The 23994-nt window shown below is 35.8% G+C and overlaps 1 protein-coding gene across 1 annotated transcript; it reads right to left on the bottom strand.

Moving 5' to 3' along the window:
• Positions 1-5256: 5256 nt before the first annotated feature.
• Positions 5257-7264, bottom strand: LOC143235504 (helix-loop-helix protein ngn-1-like). The gene has a single exon (XM_076473709.1). The coding sequence runs from the start codon at positions 7049-7051 to the stop codon at positions 6488-6490; it is 564 nt and encodes a 187-aa protein (XP_076329824.1). The 5' UTR covers positions 7052-7264; the 3' UTR covers positions 5257-6487.
• Positions 7265-23994: the final 16730 nt, after the last annotated feature.

Raw genomic sequence — 23994 nt, 5'->3', positions numbered from 1 at the left:
CATGTGTAAAAAAATAAATAAAAAATAAAACAACCCTATATCTCATTTACCCTAAGGTTTTGGTTAGTATTATTTTTAAAAACTTACATAATAGGGGGCCATTTTGGGGCCGTTAAGCCATCTTGCCCTTTTGTACCTTAATGTAGTTGATAAGTAAACTTGATTGTTATAATAAAACAAGACAAACTGAAAAGAATCAAAATAGAAACTTTGCTAAGACCAACAGACGCATTTGTAAATAGTAATTTAACTTATCTAGTGCGCTGTGATAAACTGTGGAGAAATTCCATTAGAAAAGCGATGCATTTAGAAATTATACATCTAAAAAAAAAGTCACAATCATCATACGATGATCAAACTCTTGCTTATATATATGATACTGGAAAACACGTTTTTGTTACGTGATGCACTACCCCAACTTCACGTATCCTTTGTGCATGTAAAATTGCAATAGGGGTCACGATTTTCCCGTTTTGCCTCCGTTTTTCGTCACAAAGAACATTATTTTTCTCCATTACAATGTACAGAAAAAATTGGTCAGCTGAATTTGCTGCGCGTAGCGGAGCAAAACGAAGCTGAAAAGGTCTCACGCAGATTCGACGTTTACAGTGTTGTTGTAAAGCGATGAACAGCATCAGAAACAGTTCTGTATTATTAGTTTTTCAAGTATCTACGGAATATTCGAGCGAAAAACTGTTATTTGTGGCCAGAAATTAAAAGAAAACATGTAAATATGTTCCCGAAGCAGTGCTATTTGTTTACAAGCACACAGGGTGGGTATATGACGTCATGATTGTGTTTTAGGTAGATTACTGTTTTTCACAAATTACAGAGTTCCAAAGCAATGAATAGTATTACAAACAGTTCTGTATTCTTAGTTTTTTAAGTATCAACTTATTCTCCAAGCGAAAAATTGGCATTTGCAATATTCTGTCCCTTATTTAATGAGTTTACATTGTCTTCATTTTTATGTGATTTATTATATCTTTCCAACTTGTATCCTTCCTAAAGGACACAAGCATTTTGGAAAATAGTACTTTTCAGGACCTCAAAAAGAAAGCAAAAAGTGAACACCACCTAATGAATGTTGTATGCTATAATAAGGTGCGGCCTGGCATGGCCAGGTGGTTAAGGCGCTCGACTCTTAGTCGCGGGTTCGAATCCCAGTCACACCAAACATGTTCGCCCTTTCAATTGTGGGAGTGAAATAATGTGACGGTCAATCCCACTATTCGTTGGTAAAAGAGTAGTCCAAGAATTGGCTGTGGGTGGTGATGGCTAGCTGCCTTCCTCTAGTCTTACACTGCTAAATTAGGAACGGCTAACGCAGATAGCTCTCGTGTAGCTTTGGGCGAAATTCAAAAATAAACAAACAAAGAAAGTAAGGTACAAGCTCTTGAGACTCTAGATAAGTGTTACCATTAATTAGCACGTTGTTCACGGTGGTAATCTCATTAACCTATTGATATGCGGATAGTCTGTTTAATTAATTTTCACCATAATTTTTGGTTTCTATATTTAAATACCAGTGTGGCTATTTATGGAAAGCTAGCTATCTGTCGTCCAACTTCATTACGTATACGAAGAAAATTTTACAGTAAAAAAAGTCGAACCACTCTCGAGTTCTCTGTTGACAACAGGTTTGGTCATCAACAGGTCACAGATATTTATGTATGATACCTCCTCCTCTGTATGTGACAGAATGTTTAAATTTATTAATTTGTTATTTTTTATTGTTAGTAAATATTACTAAAAATGGTTTGTTTCTTCTAAAACAATCATTGGGTCCCAGTTGTGAGCATAGACTTGTGACTCTATTAACGATCCAATGAAAATCTTCCGAAATCGTGGAACACGGGTGTTAATACTATCAGCCGGAAACTGGTAACGCTGTATATTGTTCAGGATCACCTGTCACCTTGTGTACGTAGGAGTTGACTTTATCTGTCCCGGAAAAGACTACAGCAGTAAGGTTATATATTTAAACTATAAACCTATTACGTTCTTATCTGCCACTCAACAGTTCTTTAGCTTGGAGTAAACTGAAAGTTATGTGGAAGAAATGAAAATACTTTACAAAACAATTAAGATAAAAAATATATTGAGGCATTGAAGCATCTAAGCTGCCGAAAACTAAAGCACCAGAAGGTTGGTTCTCGTAGAACAATTAATCTCAAGTGACTTTAAATGAAGCATATTTAGAAATGAGCTACCCTAGGCTACCTAGAATCTATCAGGCTTCGTATAAAATGTTGAAAATTTTTGTAACTAGTTTAAATGAGTAGAAGCTGCTATTCCCTCTGCATGTCACCTGATTTTGTTTTATGATCTTTAAAATTTCTTAAGAACTATTAGTTCAAATATGAAATGGTAACTAGCGATGGCTAAACTTTAAAGATTTGTTTGTTTGGAGTTAAGCACTAAGCTACACAATGAGCTGTTTGTGTCTACCCACCATAGATATCGAAACCAGATGTCTAGAGTTGTAAGTCTGCAGACGTACCGCTGTGTCACAGTTAGGCTAAACCTTTAAACAGAATTAGCTTTAAAAGAAAGTTAAAGATATCAGGTGCTTACTCAGTTTCGAGCCAAGCTTCTCCAGGACTTTGTGCTCAAGTTATCCGCAATTTTACACTGATAGATTGGAGGGAAGGCAGTTACTTAACAAAAGCAATTGAACTACTCGTCGTTTGTAGATCTTCTATGTTGTATATAAAATATAAAGGAAACTCCAGCAGTAATTAGTGGGATTAATTGTAATATTAATGTGTTTTTTTTATTATGCATTTTGTTTTTAAGAATAAATGAAACCAGCCAATCATTTGTTCTCAAGCAATTTTATGCATGGATATATATATATATTTAAGAATTTCACGTAAGACAAAACAAGGGCTATCTGCGCGTGGCAAAACCATGATTATGAACTGAAAAACTATAAAGAAGTAAGCTATAGTTAGCTAACAGATATTGAGCTACTCTTGTTTGAGTGAAAGAAGTTACGGTCAGCCATCAGATCTTGAACTGCTTTTACCTGAATTAATGTTAGATTTCACTGTCACTCTTATAATGTGTCTACGGTTCCAAAGCGCGTAGCGCATTTGTACATCAAGTGGACACAAAACTGAAATTTTCGGGTTTACTTTGAGACATGCCTAGTTCAGTTAGTTCAGAAACGAGTCATACCAACATCTTTTCTTTAGATAGAGAGGTCACATCAATAATTCCATAGTTAAAGTAATTACGATGTCAAGATGTCATTTGATCATCTATAGCCTAGCCTTTCCAATATCAAGATGTCATTTGATCATCTATAGCCTAGCCTTTCCAAACGTATACACATAAAATAAACTAAGAAAATTTTAAAATGACAGTTATTAAATGGACCTTTGTGATGCAACATGAACATGAGTTATGGTAACGAAGTAACACTAGGTTTGTTATACTAGAAAAAAAAACCTGTAACTGATGCGATCAAGTTATCAAACAGATACCGTCACAACCAGCGCAGCTGCTCTAGTACACCAGAGCGCGTTATTTTTTCAATAGTCACCGACAGACTTCGGGAGTACCTCTCTATCAAAGCCTCTTGAGATTGCACGTGCCAACAGATACCTAACAGCGACACCTGTTGCGCTTGACATTTCTACGCGGTTGAACTCGGTGATTACTGCTGATTTTCCTCTTTTCTTTCTTTGATTTTACATAAGAAAATCAAGATGAGCAGCTGGATAATAAGTAAATTGATGCTTGAAACACGTTTTAACAAATAAAAACCATCGATTTTCTATAAGTTAGACAGCCTTCAGATTAGTAAAATATTACAACGTAACTACTGCTCGTATATCATTTAAATTTAGGTTTTAATTATATTAAACAGTTCTAACAAGAATGATTATGCTTTAGAATAACCTCTTTTCTGTCTCTGTGTTTCTATACATAGTTACTCGGTAATGGAAATCTTTGGTAATATGTGATTTGTACATGCATTTTATGTATTATATCTCATAACTGAAATGGAAGGTGATAAGCCAAATAATATTGACATAACTCACTTTAAGCTGGATTTTTTTTCTTAAGTCCATTGTGGATCTCAAATTACAGACATGTAAAAACGCTGTCTTAAGTTTACTCTCGTCTGCCACATGTTGGTGCCCGGGAGGTCTTTCGCATAATACCAGAAGTTGGCGTGGCGACTTCTGTTAAAAGGGTATTATACGTTGGAAAAAGTACTTAATATTACTGTTTTAATTGCTACAATCCGACGAAGCCAATAAATCAATCAACTTTCTTTATTTTTACATTTAATAACTCTTTTAAAACCAGAAAGTCAAATGGAAATTGCATTTTTATCTTACTAACACCTGTGCATTGATAATGTTACACTCGTGTTTATTACTTGTTCAGATAATTGAATTAAATTCATCTTATCTATTTATATTATTTCTTTCTCTACATATACATTTATAAATGAAAAATGTGTTAATATATTACTAATGTTATTCTAAATATCTAACAAGTAATAAATAATGCAGAACGTGATATAATCTCTCCAGGCATTATATTCTTAGTAAGAAAACCTAAATTGTATAGAAATTGACAATGCTAATGGGTCCAGCCGTTTGTGGGAGCCTACGAAGAAAGATTTTCTTCAAAATATTAAGTGAAAACGAATAAAGATTAGATGAATGATCTTATGTATATCATAGTTTTCAATCTATGTACCTAATATTTTGCGAAATATTTAACCTCGAACACAAATACAAATTTCCCGAGTTCTGTCGTTTTGCACCATCCCCACAATAATTTGGAGATTATTTCTATTTAAACTTGGATATTGTTTCCTAAAACAGCACGATCTCTGAATAAGGTGAACCATTTAGACAATTTACAATTGTAAAACGCTCAAATATAATGTTACTTGTGACTGGCCTATAAATACGTTCAAATATAACATAATTTGTGATTGGCCTATAAATACCTTCAGATGTAATATAATTTGTGATTGGTCTATAAATATCTTCAGATGTAACATAATTTGTGATTGGTCTATAAATATGTTCATGTGTAAGATTACTTGTGATTCAGTTGGAGAAATTTGCTGTTTCAGACGAATAGATACAACTGATCAGTTATGTTTTTTTTAAACAAGTGTATACATGGCCTAAATTACGTTTGGAATTCATGTTATTGTTTTGTTTTTAAACCAAGTAACGACGAAAGAAGCACAAACGTCTGAAATTTATTATTTATTTTTAAACCAAAATTCGCATGTATAAATCTTCGTTATCTATAGTGAAGACGTTACAATCTCTTCGGCTCGACACAGCAACTATAGTCAAGAGCTAGTCGCTGAAAAACAGCATTTCCTTACCATTCTGACTCGCAAACATTTCATGTAAGGACTTAATAATACGGGTATGAGTAAGTTCGATTTTTTGTTTTGTTGTTTTGGAATTTCGCACAAAGCTACTCGATGGCTATCTGTGCTAGCCGTCCCTAATTTAGCAGTGTAAGACTAGAGGGAAGGCAGCTAGTCATCACCCTCCACCGCCAACTCTTGGGCTACTCTTGTACCAACGAATAGTGGGATTGACCGTAACATTATAACGCCCCCACGGCTGGGAGGGCGAGCATGTTTAGCGCGACGCGGGCGCGAACCCGCGAATTACGAGTCACACGCCTTACGCGCTCGGCCATGAGTAAGTTCGAAATCACTACAAACATCATGTAACTTAGAATATATACAGATGTAAAAAAAACATCGATTTTACATTTTTATTTATATGTTAATCTATATAGCCTTTCTTATTTACAAACGTAATTAGAGCAATGAAAATAAAACCAATTTAACAACAAGAAATATTACGCCGAATCTGTTGCTATTGTATCCAACAGTTACCCACACAACTATCCTAAATGTCCAGCTTTTGTTCGTATTCTGGCAGAAAAACAAAATGAAATAAGACAAGTAAAACACGTCAAAAAAGTTAATAGACAGTAAAAAACTTTATATTTACATTACTTAAGAGTAAAGATGATGATTTCAGTATTCAGAACCTGAATATAACACTATTCCTACTATATCGTCACATGAAGTAAGCGAAAAACACACCATTTAATTCCTATGGTACCTGAGTGAGGCGTTTCACAATAAAGCTCTTTTACACGAAACATATGACGTTCAAAGTGGTTAGAGTATCAACTACAAGGCACTGATTTTATGTATACATACATACAGAATTATTTTTGGAAGTTCATTACCAATACATGATATTAAAGCATAAATTTATATGTTATAGCCCACTGATCAAACTATGTTATAGGATCGTTATAATTTACAAAAAATTTAACACTTATAATATGAAACTGCAGATCTGTACTACAAGATATATTTTTTTTAATTATATCTTTAACACAATTCACTGTCGCCGTTTTTCTACATTAAAAAAAAACAAACTTGTGCGAATAATATCTCTAAACTAGGGGTTTATTTCTTCTCCAAAATTCCGACTAAAGCTGTAATATAGCTCTGAGCCATCTGCAGCGTGTCATATTTGGACAGTTTTCTGTCGTTTTCGATCGAAGGAACCACATCTCGTAGTCGGTCGAAGGCAATGTTTAGGCTGTTCATTCGGCGTCGTTCGCGAGCGTTAGCGGCAAGGCGTCGTTTCTTTATTAGTGCAGGAGGAGTGGGGGACTTTCGGATGTTGTTTCTTCTAAGAATTTTCTTGTGTTGTGTAATGACTTTACTTCGAAGATCGTTAGGGGTTTCCTCGTTTATTGAACTGTGCTCGGAGTTGTTAAGGTTGCAATAAAAGTTGCTTTTGTGCTGGAAGCTCATTGTTCCCGATTTAAATGAGTTATAAACAATACTGTATGGCACGAGACGAGAAATATCACCAGCTGAGCAATAGTTGAGAGAATTATGTAAAACCGATTTATCATTTGGAGAGTTGCCATTATCATTTGGAGAGTGGCCACAGTTTATGGATTTGGAGACTGTAGATGGGCATCTGTGGAAAATATCCATGCTAGAGAGGGAATCATCCATCGTTTACAAGATGAGTCGAAGCACGTTCATTAATTACCTTTACAAAGCTAAAACTGTGACTCTTGTCCAGTCTTATAATTAGTAAAAGCAAACGAGTCGCTAAACCATAAACAGTGATGAAGAGTTACTGGGAAACGTTAGCTACAAATTCATACTCCAACTGAACAGGTGAGCGAGCAAGTCCGTTTTCTGTTCTTGATGAGATAACAACAACCTTCGTGAAACGTAGCCGTACTTGTGGATGTAGCTTGTATAAATAGACAAAGTCGTACGAGCCACCTGCTGCCATGGTTATTATTAACATATCACCTGGCCTTGCAAAAACCAATGAAAGCGTGCATCCTTCGCTGTTACCTGTTCTGTTATCAAAAAACACTTGTGGTTACAAATCTTAATATCACAATATGACTTCCAGCTTCAAAAAAAAAAAAAAATTAACAGGTTGAAGTCATTCCACGATTTTCAATCAGGACATGAGTTGTCATATTAAAAGTCTAAAGATTCAAGGTACTTGTGGAAAATAAATAATTAAACAGTCGATTAACGTTTTTGAGAAAGTACGCAACTTAGAAACATTAACTTTTGCGTGTTATAATCGCAAGTTACAAATTCCAATCATAAAAGAGAAACGTGGTTGGTTGGTTTGGTGTTTCATGTCACAAAGCAGCTTGGCTATCTGCGCCAACCTTCAACTTATGTTCGCTTTCTCTTTTAAACACTGACAGGCGTGGCCCGGCATGGCCAGGTGGTTAAGGCGCTCGACTCGTAATTTAAGAGTCGTGTGTTCGAATCCCCATCATACCAAACATTTTCGCACTTTCAACTGTGGGGGCGTTATAATGTGACGTTCAATTCCATTATTTGTTGGTAAAAGAGTAGCTGCCTTCCCTCATATCTTATACTGCTAAATTAGGGACGGCTAGCGCTGACAGCCCTCATGTAGTTTTGCGCGAAGTTCAAAACAAAACAAACTAAACCAATCACTAACTAAAAAAGGAAATCACTCTGTTATTTCATGCCTAAATAAACTAATAATACTCACTTCTTCTTTCGGTGTTTGTTGTTAACCAAAAACCAAAACAAAAAAAATCGAAACCAAAACCGACGCCATGCTGGTGTTCTGTTTCAATTATATGAAAAGTGTCTCCTTGTGTTTTCTCCAAATTGATGGATAAACAAAAGCAGGTCATGAAAATACGTTTGGGAAAAATACAACAAAAAGGAAAAAACAGAAGAAACGTACGGCTTCTTCTGTTCATTAGCTCCCCCGTTTTCTCCAGGAGGTTATGCGGGCTAAACGTCACTGAATTGGTTCGAATGAGGCATATTTTGCAAACCTCACAAAACTCCATTAACGACTTAGGTGCCGCTTTTCTGTTTAATGATAGCTTATTAGAGGTTTCGCTGTTGATGAATGCGTTTCGTAGCGAGAGAATGAAACTTTGCCATACTTGAACTGTTTTATATATTATATTACATATGTGTCTCTCCATCTGTCTATGAACCTGCATATAGTCAAGTCATGCAACACCTAAACTTTTTAGATATTCTATTACATATGTTTCGACCCATCTGTCTGTCTAACAGCACATAGTCAAGTTATGCAGGTTTACAATACTTGAACTTTTTGAAGACTAAATTAACTAGTATTATATCTAACTTTCACCGATCGGAGTAACAATTAAAATATTTATTTATTTTTGTTGGGGGGGGGGGTTAGTTGAGATATTTGGGGACAAAATAATATGCTCTTAACAGACTATAACATATAAATGAGTTGTATTTATTTATAAAATTTTCTTTATTACTTATGTTGCATAAGGTTAATGAAGTCAGAAAATCGTACTAATTTTACATATGAATGACAAAATTGACGTTTTTTCCTGGTAAAGGTGATTTTGAAGAAATGGGCTAATGGACAAAAATGCAACAATAAGATATTATCAGGTCATCCCAAAAGTAATGTCCGAAAATTTAATACAGAAAGTGCATCATCATTTCTATCTTTGTAGAAGGCTTTAATGACTAAAATATGTAGTAGGACGTGTACAAAAATGTTCAGACAGATAAAAGAAATTAACCCAATTCCACGTTTTCATGTCATTAGTCAAATAAACACTTATGAAGATGGATGTGTCTGAGGAGCACATTGGGCATATAATGCTTTATGAGTTTAAAAAAGACAATAGTGCAGCAGAAACTATGCAAAACATTCAAGGTGTTTATAGTGTGGAGTTTCTCAATGAAAGAAAATGTCTAAAGTTGTTTCAGAAGTTCAGATCAGGTGACTACAGCTTAAGTGATGCGTGATATTTAGGTTGTCCTGTTGAGATTAATGATGACTTGCTGTTGGCTGCATTTGATGAAGATTGTGCTGTAACAGTTGAAGAACTAGTACAGAAGTTTAATTCAATCCATTCAACAGTTCACCATTATCTGCAACAGCTTGGAAAGGTGTCAAAACTTGGAAAATGGATCCCCCATGATTTAACAGAAACCAACCTAAGAGCATGAGTAAACATTAGCACTTCTCTGGACTTTCATGAATGTAACTCACCTTTTTTAGACAGGTTAGTGACTGGAGATGAAAAATGGATAATTTATAAAAATGTTAAGCACAACAGACAATGGCTTAGTACAGGTATACTGGCTAAAGCACAGCCAAAAATAGGCCTCCACCCTAGGAAAGTCTTGTTAAGCGTTTGGTGGGATATTATTGGTGTGATTCCCTTTCAGTTGCTGCCACTCAATGTAATGATTACATCAGACTTCTATTGTCAACAGTTAGAGCACTTGAATGTTACACTGAAAGAAAAGAGGCCTGCTTTGAGCAGTTGTAAAGGTGTTGTGTTACACCAGGATAATGCACAGCCCCATACAGCAAGGATCACATCTGCAAAGATTGAAGAGTTAGACTGGGAAAAACTTCCACATCTTCCTTATTCTCCAGACTTTTCCTCATCTGCTAACATCATCTAATCTGAAGTTTGCAGAATTATCTTGATAGAAAACAGCTTGTAACACATGAAGATGTCAAAACTACCCTCTCTACATTCTTTTCTTCCAAACCCCAAGAATTTTATAGAAGTGGCATTCAGAAGTTTGCAAATCGTTGGCAGGAAGTAATTAATAATAATGGAACATACATTATTTATTAAATAACATTAAAAGCGTTTGTAATATTTTCTCCTTTTCTGGACGTAAAATCGGACATTACTTAAGGGATAACCTGATCATTTAAATAATTATTTATGTCTCTTTTGACTTGCAATAATTGCTCAAATACTTGCCAGTACGATGGTCATTTCAAAAAATCAATGGATAGAAATTTGTGAAATCTCTGTTATTTTTCACATTCTTCCTAACAATGTTTTTTTTTTCTTTCAGTAAACATGATTTTCCCGACACGATGAGTCAGCTTCTTGATTATGTTACATACTGTTGCCTGGGGTATCTAGATGGATTTTAGCTCTGATCTTTGTATTCTGTATTTCCACCTGTGACGAGATGCAGAACTTAAAGTTACCACGGCTTGGGCTTCACTCGTGCAGATTTCGTTTTTTTGGACGAGCTTGAGTTTCCAAATTGATCCATATTTCTTTGGTTTCCTTTAAGCACAAGCATTATAAGTTCTAAATCACCAATCCGACACATCTTTATTTGGTTTCCAATGCCTTTAAGCACAAGTCTTATAAGTTCTAAATCACCAATCGAACACATCTTTATTTGGTTTCTAATGCCTTTAAGCACAAGCCTTATAAGTTCTAAATCACCAATCGAACACATCTTTATTTGGTTTCCAATGCCTTTAAGCACAAGCCTTATAAGTTCTAAATCACCAATCGAACACATCTTTATTTGGTTTCCAATGTCTTTAAGCACAAGCCTTATAAGTTCTAAATCACCAATCGAACACATCTTTATTTGGTTTCCAATGCCTTTAAGCACAAGCCTTATAAGTTCTAAATCACCAATCGAACACATCTTTATTTGGTTTCCAATGCCTTTAAGCACAAGCCTTATAAGTTCTAAATCACCAATCGAACACATCTTTATGATGGAATGGATAAATATGTTGTGTCGGATGGAGCTGTTACGTAACAAATCTCAAAAAAGATCAATTTTGGTGGCATCACATGTAATGTGAAAATGCACTTTTGCCACACGCTATTTTATTTCCATTAAATACCACGTATGGTTATAAAGTGACTTGCTACTTTGCGTGTTCAAAATCTTTTTTTAATATAACGTACCTCAGCCTGTTGTATTCGACGAAATCCTGGCTAATTTTAGAAAATGCTAAGATTGTAACAAGAAATAAGCTTGCGTAGATGCAGAAGACGTGTTTTTTTCTAATTAGCATTCTTTATTTATATTCTTGGTTGTTGTTTTCACGTATTCTGCTTTTTTTGGGGTATACGACTTTGGGCCCAGTGCTAAATCCTTCTTTAGTTCATAAAAACAAACACTATATTGAATACGCTGTCTAATCTCGTTTCGATAGCTTCCATGTTCGTGGTTATGGTTTATTTATTTCTGAATTTCGCGCAAAGCTACACGAATGTTATCTGCGCTAGCTATCACTAATTTATCAATATAAGGTTAGAGGGAAGGCAGATAGTCATCATCACCCACCACCAACTCTTGGGCTACTCTTTTACCAACGAATAGTGGGATTGACCATAAAATTATAAAGCCACAATGGTTGAAAGGGCAAACATGTTTGGTGCGACGGGGATTCGAACCCGCATTCCGCAGGTTACGAGTCAACCTCTTTAACCACCTGGCCAACTCTTGTGCTATTTTTCTTACCAAATAATTGTAGGACTGACCATAACAATATAACGCTCCCACTATTGAAAGAATGAGCATGCTTGGTGTGACAGGGATTCGAACCCGTGATTGTTGAATTTTTGTTTAATGTTTGTTAGGTGGAAGTGTCTTGAAGATGTTCCTTTATTTTACTTTGATAACTATGTTTGATTGATTTACGGAACCTTTCCCTTTGTCTGATTCTTTTAATCATTAGATTGTCGTATGTTCGTAGCTCTTTTATAGCTGCTTTTCTGTTGGTTTTCATGACTTACGTGTGTAGTTGTAGTTAGGATACTTTGTATCTGGTGTCGTAGGAAGAAGATATTGTCTTCTGTTGCTGTTGATCGTCTTGGCGGCTGATACTTCTGTGAGTCAAATCGATGATTGCTGATTAATATGTGAATCTGATTATTTTCTTGGTAATTTGTTTCTCCAACTTGATATTGGTTGGTAAAGGCTAGAACGCTGTTTTGTCCTGTACAGCAGTTATTTTAACTTTGGTAACACTTTGTGCAAACACGAGAAGGAAGTAGCAGTAGGTAACAGAGCAGCAGTCATATTTGCTATAATATTCATGCATGCGCTAAAAACCAAAGTCCTTGACACAAATAGACAGAACACAGGCTTAATACCAGAAGTGTGGTACAGATACATTGGCGACATATTTGGAATATAGGATTATCGGAAAGAAAAATTACAACAATTTTACTATTTCCTAAACAACTTCCACCCATCAGTTAAGTTCACACTAAATCTACCCAATGGTACTTAACATTCTCAGACGTACCCTAAAAATTCAAGATAGACAAAGTGAAAAAAAACTGATGTTTCTCAATTACAAATCACACTATAAAGAACGAGTCAAAAGGGAAACAATAATAAAATAATAAATCAAAACTGATCCACTTTGAATGTCATTCAAACAGCACATAAATCAAAACTGATCCACTTTGAATGTCATTCAAACAGCACATAAATCAAAACTGATCCATATCAAATGTCATTCAAACAACACATAAATCAAAACTGATCCACTTTGAATGTCATTCAAACAACACATAAATCAAAACTGATCCACATTGAATGTCATTCAAAGAGCATATAAATCAAAACTGATCCATATCAAATGTCATTCAAACAACACATAAATCAAAACTGATCCACTTTGAATGTCATTCAAACAGCACATAAATCAAAACTGATCCATATCAAATGTCATTCAAACAACACATAAATCAAAACTGATCCACTTTGAATGTCATTCAAACAGCACATAAATCAAAACTGATCCATATCAAATGTCATTCAAACAACACATAAATCAAAACTGATCCATATCAAATGTCATTCAAAGAGCATATAAATCAAAACTGATCCATATCAAATGTCATTCAAACAACACATAAATCAAAACTTCAAAGATCCACTTTGAATGTCATTCAAACAGCACATAAATCAAAACTGATCCATATCAAATGTCATTCAAACAACACATAAATCAAAACTGATCCACTTTGAATGTCATTCAAACAGCACATAAATCAAAACTGATCCATATCAAATGTCATTCAAACAACACATAAATCATAAATCAAAAAACAGCTGATCCATATCAAATGTCATTCAAACAACACATAAATCAAAACTGATCCACTGATCCACTTTGAATGTCATTCAAACAGCACATAAATCAAAACTGATCCATATCAAATGTCATTCAAACAACACATAAATCAAAACTGATCCATATCAAATGTCATTCAAAGAGCACATAAATCAAAACTGATCCATATCAAATGTCATTCAAACAACACATAAATCAAAACTGATCCACTTTGAATGTCATTCAAACAGCACATAAATCAAAACTGATCCATATCAAATGTCATTCAAACAACACATAAATCAAAACTGATCCATATCAAATGTCATTCAAAGAGCATATAAATCAAAACTGATCCATATCAAATGTCATTCAAACAACACATAAATCAAAACTGATCCACTTTGAATGTCATTCAAACAGCACATAAATCAAAACTGATCCATATCAAATGTCATTCAAACAACACATAAATCAAAACTGATCCACTTTGAATGTCATTCAAACAGCACATAAATCAAAACTGATCCATATCAAATGTCATTCAAACAACACATAAATCAAAACTGATCCACTTTGAATGTCATTCAAACAGCACATAAATCAAAACTGATCCATATCAAATGTCATTCAAACAACACATAAATCAAAACTGATCCATATCAAATGTCATTCAAAGAGCATATAAATCAAAACTGATCTGCATTAAATGTCATTCAAACAGTACCAAATGAAATTAAAACACCATTATTACGAAACGGATTCCCTGATTATTAAATCAATAATGTTTTGAAATTACACACACACAAAACAAGCATGCGCGAAAACACCTACAACGAACATTCTTTTCACAAACAACCCAATCACAACAAAGATTCATAAAACCATTTAACAATCTCAAGTGATTATTAACATAACACCAGAACAAACAGGTAAAACACTGAAAAAGCTATTAGTTTACGTTCTGAAAACAACAAAAACAATGCTATGCCAGAGAAAACGGACTGGAACAAATGTGTCACATTTAGAACGTGGTCTACCAAATCATGTGTGATATATGTGAAGACGCATGTATAGGAGAAATCAGAAGACCTTTGCACACGCTCATCTCAGAACAAATCAGTGTGTTGTATACATACGACCAACACCAAACGGCTCCAGCATCACAGTTCCTATACAAACATAAAACCCTAACCACAGAAAACTAATTTAAAGTTTCTGTTTTATAAACAACCAAATATTTTAAAGGCAGAAAATATATGGAAGCTGTACTCATTAATGAACACAATCTAAACAGGAAGAGAGACAATGAATGGTAAACAATCTTTCACGAAACAATATATAATGCCAATACTCATGTTAGCACAACTGTATTGCTAGTTTTATAAATGTAATATTAAAACAATAATGAAACAATTATAATAATTCATATATTGTTAGACGCACGTTATAACACACTCGAGAAATAGAACGTTTACAACCAGTTTTATAATTTAACGAATATTCTAATATCAGACAGTTGTGTATATTAATTAACCGTGAGGAAACCACAAAGGTGAAACGTTGGTTAAAGTAAAAATAAAATTATATATATATATCTGGAGGGTAAGGATCGTTTTCTTCAAAACTTTTAATCAAGACATATAAATGCATATATATGTTATACGTAATGCCATACAAGAAATATTTTGGTGCTTTATGTCACATACGATATATTCACAGTAAACCGTAATAAGTATATATTACACAAATGTGTACAACTTGGCTTCTTAATACCATTTATCAAAAGCACATTTTCATACTATTTTCAAGTCCTAGTGAATAGTACAGGTAACAGTGAAGTGATATATATTATGACACTACTGTATTCTAATTATGACATTTCGCCTCCGATTATATTTAAGACTTATTCACGATAGACGGTAACTTAAATGTTTTTAAAGTCGGTTTGTAAACATTGTCATAAGTGACTTCTTTAAATTGACAAGTGATCAAATTCCGAAGAGTATTAATGTATAAACTACTACTAGACCCGGCATGGCCAAGAGGTTAGGGCGCTCGACTAGTAATCTGAGGGTCGCGATTCCCGTCACACCAAAGATGCTCGCCCTTTCAGTCGTGGGTGCGTTATAATGTTACATTCAGTCATAGTATTCGTTGGCAAAAAGAGTAGACCAAGAGCTAGCGGTGGGTGATGATGACTAGCTGCCTTCCGTCTAGTCTTGCACTGCTAAATTAGGGACGATTAGCGCCGATAGCCCTCGTGGAGCTTTACGCGAAATTCAAAAACAAACAAACAAGGCTAGTGGTGACATCTCAGAGTAAAATTAAATATAACAAAGAGTCAGCATTGATTTCAATACACGGAAGGATGAGTGGGGTGGCCAAGTAAGTCGATAATTTAAAAACAACAATAGTATCTCATAACTACGGCGTTTCAAGACTGAAGCCCAGTAGCTTATGAAAGATGGCGCTCTAACCATTGTTATAAAGTATTACTCACCCAAATAATTATTATAAAAAATCAATATGGGAATCAAACTGTGTAGTTAGAAGCTGAAGTACTGTAACGGAAATTTCTGGGCTATTCCTTATCTGATGATTTATTTTTGTTTCCTCATTGGATCGGGGATCAAACTAGAGATTAGTGGAAAAATATTTGTTTGCCTCGACATAACTACGATTTTACTGTATTCTTGAGAGAAAATCATTTTTTTCGTGTTTGCCACAACAGACATGTGTAGAGACTGTTATTATCCGTACTGCGAAGTATCTTATAATTACAAGTCTATAAGTAGGCTCGGCATGGCCAGGTGGTTAAGGCACCCGACTTGTAATCTGAGGGTCGCGGGCTAAAATCCCCTTCTCACCAAACATGCTCTCCCTTTCAGCCGTGGCGGAGTTATAATGTGACGGTAAATCCCACTAATCGTTGCTAAAACATTAGTCCCAGAATCGGCGGTGGATGGTAATGACTAGCTACCATCCCTCTAGTCTTACACTGCAAAATTAGGGACGGCTAGCACAGACAGCTCTCGTGTAGCTTTGCGCGAAATTCGAAAACAACAAACAAATCGTATTTTTTTCTAACTTTGGCTTATTTTAGTTTAATGCCACCACTGTAGCTCAGCGATACGATTGTTGACTTATAATAATAAAAATCAGGTTTCGATACCAGTTCTGGGAATGGCTGTGTCAAACAAAGAAAATCTGAAATAATAAAAAACTATATAACGATGGTCCAGGTTTACGTTTTCGGAGAATTCTGGAATCTGAACTGTCCATCGTGTTTTACTTTGTGTAAAACATTACTAGAGGGAGAAAAAAAAAAACTCAACTTTTTCTTACGCAAATACCTTGAACAAATCGTGTCCGTCTATCGGAAGTGTTTTAACGCGAAGACCTGGATACGATTAAAAACAAAATGTCAATAAAAACCCTGAAAGGAAACAAAACGTTCGTGAAGAATATTTAGCATCAACCCTATTATTTCGAGGATAAAATTATACTATTTACATGTAATTTGGAAAGAAACTCTATAACCTTTTCCTTTATTAATCATTCATGTTATTTGGAAGAAGGAAACAAGCCCATGGCTCCTAACCGACCCCTCACCACTGCAGCGACTAGTATCATTATGTCCCTATCTTCTTCCCTTATTAAGAACTATGTTCACACCTTAACTACACTTTACTGCATGAAACCCTATAATCCTCCAATACTAAATAGTTTACGGCAATCTCCTTTACGAAGAAAAAATTATCTTTTTTTAACTCGGATTTTTCACGGAAGTTTGCCAGCTTTTAAAGGAGTTTTGGCTAGTTGATTGTTGTGAAATTTCTAGGAAAGCTAAACGAAGAGCTATCTGCGTTTAGCTGTGCCTAATCTTGGACTATTAGACTTAAATGAAGGTAGCTTGTATGCTTGTTTGTGTTTTGAATTTCGCGCAAAGCTCCTCGAGGGCTATATGCGCTAGCCGTCCCTAATTTAGCAGTGTAAGACTAGAAGAAAGACAGCTAGTCATCACCACCCACCGCCAACTCTTGGGCTACTCTTTTACCAACGAATAATGGGATTGATCGTCACATTATAACGCCCCCACGGCTGAAAGGGCGAGCATGTTTGGTGCGACCGGGATTCGAACCCGCGACCCTCGGATTATGAGTCGAACGCCTTAACACACTTGGCCATGCCAGGCCTATGAAGGTAGCTAGTAAACGGTATACGCCATCGACTGTTGGTCTAGTTATTTGTAGGCAATTACTGGAATTTGACCTTTATTCTTGCTGCGCACCCATGGACTTTAAATACGGAGCGCGTATTTTTTGCATCTGGCTATGGAAGATTGTGGTTTGTATACATATATCGCTAAAGTCGCTGGGATCTGCTGACAATGGTAAAGATAAGTTTTGATTGTAAATAACAACATGTTAATACACAGAACCTGTTCAGAAAACATTTAATAATTACACCTTGATAAAAAGGTTGTGCCTTTCTTTTGACGAGCAAATCTCTAATGTTACTCGACTCGTAATCCGAGGGTCGCGGGTTCGAATTTCCGTGAAATCAAACATGCTCGCTCTTTCAGCCGTGATGGCGTTATAAAGTTACGATCAATCCCACTATTCGTTGATTAAAGAGTAACCCAAGAGTCGGCGATGGGTGGTGGTAACTAGCTGTCTTCCCTCTAGTCTTACACTGTTAACTTAGAAAGGGTTAACGCAGATAGCCCACGTGTAGGTCTGCGCGATATTCAAAAACAAACTCTAGTGTTAACACTCTTTAATTACGTGCAGGTAATTAAATCGGTAAACCAGAGCATCTAATCTTACAAGTCCATGATTTGCCAAATGTTGTAGCATAGACTTTATGAATTATTTACTAAGGAGTTTTATGGCTATATTATTTTTAAAAACAAAAATGGGGGAGCGTAATGTTTTAGTAAGACATATCAAAATTCCGAATATCGTTTAGTCATTTTAAATATGAATTTAAGAACTGCAAGAAAATAAATTGTTGAATCAACTGTTTCTCAAATTCTTTTACATGAAAAAATAGGAATAATACGAGACACTGATTTTATATTATCAGTACTAAAAATTCTTTATCCAACTATTAACGGTAGAGCAAAAGAGACAGTGGCAATCACATGGCCAGGTGGTTAGAGCGTTCAACTCGTAGTCTAAGAGTTGGGGGTTCGAATTCCTGTCCCACCAAACGTGCTCGCGCTTTCAGCCGTAGGGGCGTTAAAATGTTACAGTCAATCCCACTATTCGTTGGTAAAAGAGTAGACCAAAAATTAGCAATGGGTGGTGATGACTAGCTGCCTTTCCCTCTAATCTTACACTGTTAAATCAGGGAGGGCTAGCGCAGATGATCCTCGTGTAGCTTTGTGCGAAATTCAAACACAAACAGACAATGAGAGTCTGTTTATTTATTATTGACTTTTAAGTTGAACACTCTCTTCTGATGATAGTTTCTAAAGGTTTACAATGCTAGAAATGGGCTTCGATACCCGAAGTGGGCAGGGTAGACCGTAGATGGTCCACTGTGTAGCTTTTGATTAACTAGATACAAACAGTCTTGTAAAGTGCAATACGGCAGAAAGGGGAGAGGCACTGTGATAGAAGTTCTATTCTGTGTGGTTTTTTTCTATTACATTTTAACCAATAAAATGTTTCACTGGGTTTCAACCTTGCAATATTTCGGTGAATCAATATAATTTAACTTTTAAACAAAACCTAAAAAAAAACGATCCCCCTCCAAAAAAATCAGTTTGCAAAAATATGACGTTTGATGTAATAGAACAAGACTAAAAAATAAACAACAAAACTGGCGTCTTATAATTATGAGCTTATAAACAATGCAAATAAACAAAAGAAATAAATAAGTAATAGTAGTCGAAAATAATTCCTTAATCACTTTCTATAATTGGGTATGGATAATAAACAACGACATGGTATGTTGTACCCTCTGTTGCTAGAATGGCCAGCTAACGATATTAAATTTTTCGTGATTCAGAAAAAGTTGGTCTTTTCCACTTACTTTAGGCATAAGCAGCTGGGAAATAACACTTTCTATCCAGAAACAATAAAAAGTAAACACTTTGTTGCATAGTGTAATCTACTTTCGTTTTGCTACTCCGTTTTATTTGTTCACATTCTGTGTCAATTCTGAAACACACGTAGTTTCGAAAATTTTTCAACTTCTGGGTTACTCGGCCCGGCATGGCCAGGTGGTTGAGGCACTCGACTCGAAAGCTGAGGGTCGCGGGTTCGAAGCCCCACCAAACCAAACATGTTCGCCCTTTCAGCCGTGGGGGCGTTATATGTTACGGTAAATCCCACTATTCGTTGGTAAAAGAGTAGCCCAAGAGTTGGCGGTGGGTGGTTATGACTAGCTGCCTTCTCTCTAGTCTTACACTGCTAAATTAGGCACGGCTAGCACAGACACCCCTCGTGTAGTTTTGAGCGAAATTAAAAAACAAACAAATAAAAAGTATTGAACCTAATCATTCAATAACTTCATCTTTCTTATAACGTCGTGCATATATTAATATGATACATACAGCTTTTCCAAATCTTAAGGCTCGACATGGCCAGGTGATTACAGCACTCGACTCGTTATCCGAGGGTCGCGGGTTCGAATCCCTGTCACACCAAACATGCTCACCCTCTCAGCCGTTGAGGCGTTATAACATAGCAGTCAATCCAACTATTTGTTTTGATAAAAGAGTAGCCCAAGAGTTGTTGATGGGTGGCGATGACTAGCTGCCTTCCCTATAGTCTTAAACTGCTAAATTAGGGACGGCTATCGCAGATAGCTCTCGTGTGGTTTTGCGCGAAATTCAAAACAAACCAAACTAGGCTCTTGATTACTTAGTGTACCTGAACTATCTGTTTCATTTACTTCATTTGACACAAATAGTTTCTTCATTCGTAGTTGTCGCTTATGCCTACAATGAGTTTTTATGTTGAAAATGTGTGGGTTTTTTTTAACGGCTTTGAATTAATGTTCCCATATGAACCTATGGTTGCTCCCGTACACACGATTCAAAACAATAAATATTTAAAGCATTTAATATAATGTAGCAAGATAGATGTCCATAAGGCTCAGGGACAGCCATCTTTAAGTTTGACCAATTGACCATAAAGTAGACAGCCAGTCAGTAGGCACCCGCTAGATGCTTTTTTTTCTGCCCCTGAAAGCGAATAACTTGTTTTACTGGCACTCTTACAATTCACTCACAGCTAAAACTGTGTAGCATTTACAGGGAATTTGATACCCCTCGGTGGACGCAGCAGATAACCCGATGTGGCTTTGCTATAAGAAAACACACACACATTTACAGGGAAGTCGTGGGGCGAATCTTGGATCTATCAGTTTGCAGCCTAGCACACTAACCAATAGGCCTGCTCAACCCAGTAGAAACTTAAAATGTTTAGTTATGAGCCATAGTTATTCATAAAAACATTTATCCTTACTAACACCCAGTCTGCGAGTCGGGAAGACACATTTATCCTTACTAACACCCAGTCTGCGAGTCGGGAAGACACATTTATCCTTACTAACACCCAGTCTGCGAGTCGGGAAGACACATTTGATTCCCAAAGAACGTTTTCCAGAACTCTCTCTTTTTTTAACTTTGAATAGAGTTGTAAAATTCGTAGTTTCCAGGTTATGAGAAAGTAATGCCAATACCCTCCATCCAAAAGCTCAGGTAAAATACGATAGTAACCGCACATGTTGCGGGACACAAGATCTGTTTTCTCATCTCTCTAAAGCCGTTTCCCTCGCACTTTTACCGTGTTCTGACGATGAAGGGCCGGCATGGCCAGGTGGTTAAGGCACTTGACTCGTAATCCGAGGGTCGCGGGTTCGAATCTCTGTCACACCAAACATGCTCACCCTTTCAGCTGTGAGGTGTTATGATATTACAGTCAATCCCACTATTTGTTTGTAAAAGAGCAGCCCAAGAGTTGGCTTCCCTCTAGTCTTAAATGGCTAAATTAGGGACGGCTAGCGCCGATAGCCCTCGTGTAGCTCTGCGCGAAATTCAAAATAAACCAAACCAAACTGTCGATAAGGGAAGCTCAACGAAGCTTACCTGTCTCTGTAAGGTGCAATATCTGTTTTATGTTTACGCTAACATGAATTTTTTCACTATTTTGTACAATAAGGACGCAGTTTTATTAACCTCTGAACTCTTCATCTTTGTGGTCAACTACTAATTAGAAGTATGTTGCTATTCATTAAAGTTAACAGATCAACTTTTTTGTTTTTGAATCGAGTACTTCACTGAAATACCTTTATTTTCAAACTTCTACATCGAAAACGTAACTTCTTCTATAACTTACCCAGATCCCTGAATTTAGTGCCTTTTGCCAGCAAACTAAATGTTGAAAACGTATGTGTAGTTCAATTTTCAAAGTTTCAATGGGAACAATTTTGCAAGAAAATTATATTGAACTTGGTTCAAAAGCCGATAGGTGTTTTATCCATCACTCAAATATTGTTGTGTTAAACGAATAGTGCCAAAATGTTAGGTTTTTATACTTATTGTTTGGTAAATTTAACGTGATAACTGCAATGCACTTAATCTAAAAAAATACGTGACAATCTTAACGAACGAATTACATTTAAATGTCTATTGAGTTTCATTACACTAACCCTAACTATAATAAAGATTGCTCTAAAGTGTCTAAAAATAATGAACTGATCATAATTTCGAAATGTCTTAACCGATTTATACAACTTAATTTTTGTTTTAAAATCATCAGGGACATCACCTATAAGTAAATTTTCAAGTGTTGAAAGAGGAGATTGGATTAAAACTGAGCAACCTTGGCCGTTGACTTTGTATCCACGACTGATGTCTTGGTCATGGTTTACGATCAGATTAATTGGGCATTCTAAGCTGTGGCACTCTCATTTTGGTGAACCCGTTTCTCAGAACTTTGCTTTGACGCATGTATATTTTGAGTAAACTGACATGTTCTTACACGAGGCAAAACTTCACTGGTTCTACGAACCATGCACCACTAAATCAAACCTATCAAAATCTAGCCACATGTTTCAAGTAATAAAGTATCAAAGTACACAGGCTTAATGCCCAGTACATTTAAAACTAACTCTAACTTCAAGATCGTTTATTTAAAACATGTAATCAAATTTGTTTTAAATTTACCTGAAGAAAAAAATAAATAAATAGCCTGGAGTTGTTTTTCTTCCAAACTCCTGATATCAGTACTCAGTTACTAGAAATATTACTTACCAATAGATATATTTACTTACTGGTTCTTTTTCCATTATGTCCTTGTATTTTAGCTTGAATTGTAAATTGCGTTTTTATTTTCAAACGTTTGAACACTGTACGAATTGTATTACAGTAACTCTTTCTGCTACATTCAACTATAGAAATGTTTTTGGAATTTCAGCCATCTAAAAGAAATACTTTGCAGATGGTCTATGAACTTGCTTACTTTTTTTATACACGATATATCATGAACTACAAAATCAAACTAATGAAAGATTACAATATTTCTTCGTTAACCCTTCCGGTCACTTTACTAAATAGATGTCATCGATAGACCTTCAAACCAATTCTTAAATGCTAAACTATAGGAAAGACTGAGAGTAAAAGCACCCTTCGCCAACTCTTGAGCTACTCTTGTCTAACTTGATAACAGATTTTGACCATTTCTTACATAACGCACTCACGGTCCGAACTTGGGGTAAAAGATGTGAACTTCGGATCTCAGAGATGCTGTGTGACACACTAACCACTGGGCTACGCTCAGCCGGCAGACTATGCACTTACCTGTCCCAGTGTTTGCCTTCTTAAAGTAAAAATGCCTAAAATAAAATAACATCAAACTGGCCCCTTCATTCTGAGCTTTACGTTAAATATAAAAACAAACATTTTTTTCTTTCTAAGATAAAAAAATTGTTGAAATGAGAAAATATAGAAACTTTAGGCGCTGATAAAACAGTTAGTGCAAGGAACGGATGCTTATTAAACAGATGTTTGTACATAAGTTAGAAGCTAATGAAACCGATATTAACATAGTGCAAGACATAAGCACTGGTTAAAGAGATGTTTGTTCGTTCGTTCGTTCTGGAGCTACTCTTTTACCAAGGAATAGTGGGATTGACAGTCACATTATAACGCCCTCACGGCTGAAAGAGCGATCATGTTTGGCGTGACAGGGATTCGAGCCCGCGACCCTCAGGTTACGAGTCGAATGTTTTAACTCACCTCGCCAGGCCAGATCAGGCCAAGTGTAACTGCTCATTAAATATATATTAGTGTTTTGTAAGACACTAACATATGTTAGTGTAAGACACACACCGGTGCTGATTAAGCATTTGTAAGTACAAGCCAAGATACCAGAACAGCGCAAGAAGTTATCGAAACGCATGGATGTTAACTCCGCGGGTATGGTCATGGACGCTCATCACTTGGAGAGAATTTTCATGAGATGACGTCACATGAAGAATGTTTTCTGCAGACAAAAAAACCAAT

The sequence above is a fragment of the Tachypleus tridentatus genome, chromosome 12 (assembly GCF_004210375.1).
Source record: "Tachypleus tridentatus isolate NWPU-2018 chromosome 12, ASM421037v1, whole genome shotgun sequence".
NCBI classification, from domain to species: domain Eukaryota; kingdom Metazoa; phylum Arthropoda; class Merostomata; order Xiphosura; family Limulidae; genus Tachypleus; species Tachypleus tridentatus.
Note: the sequence above shows the minus strand (reverse complement) of the source record. Positions and strands in the feature narration are given on the sequence as shown.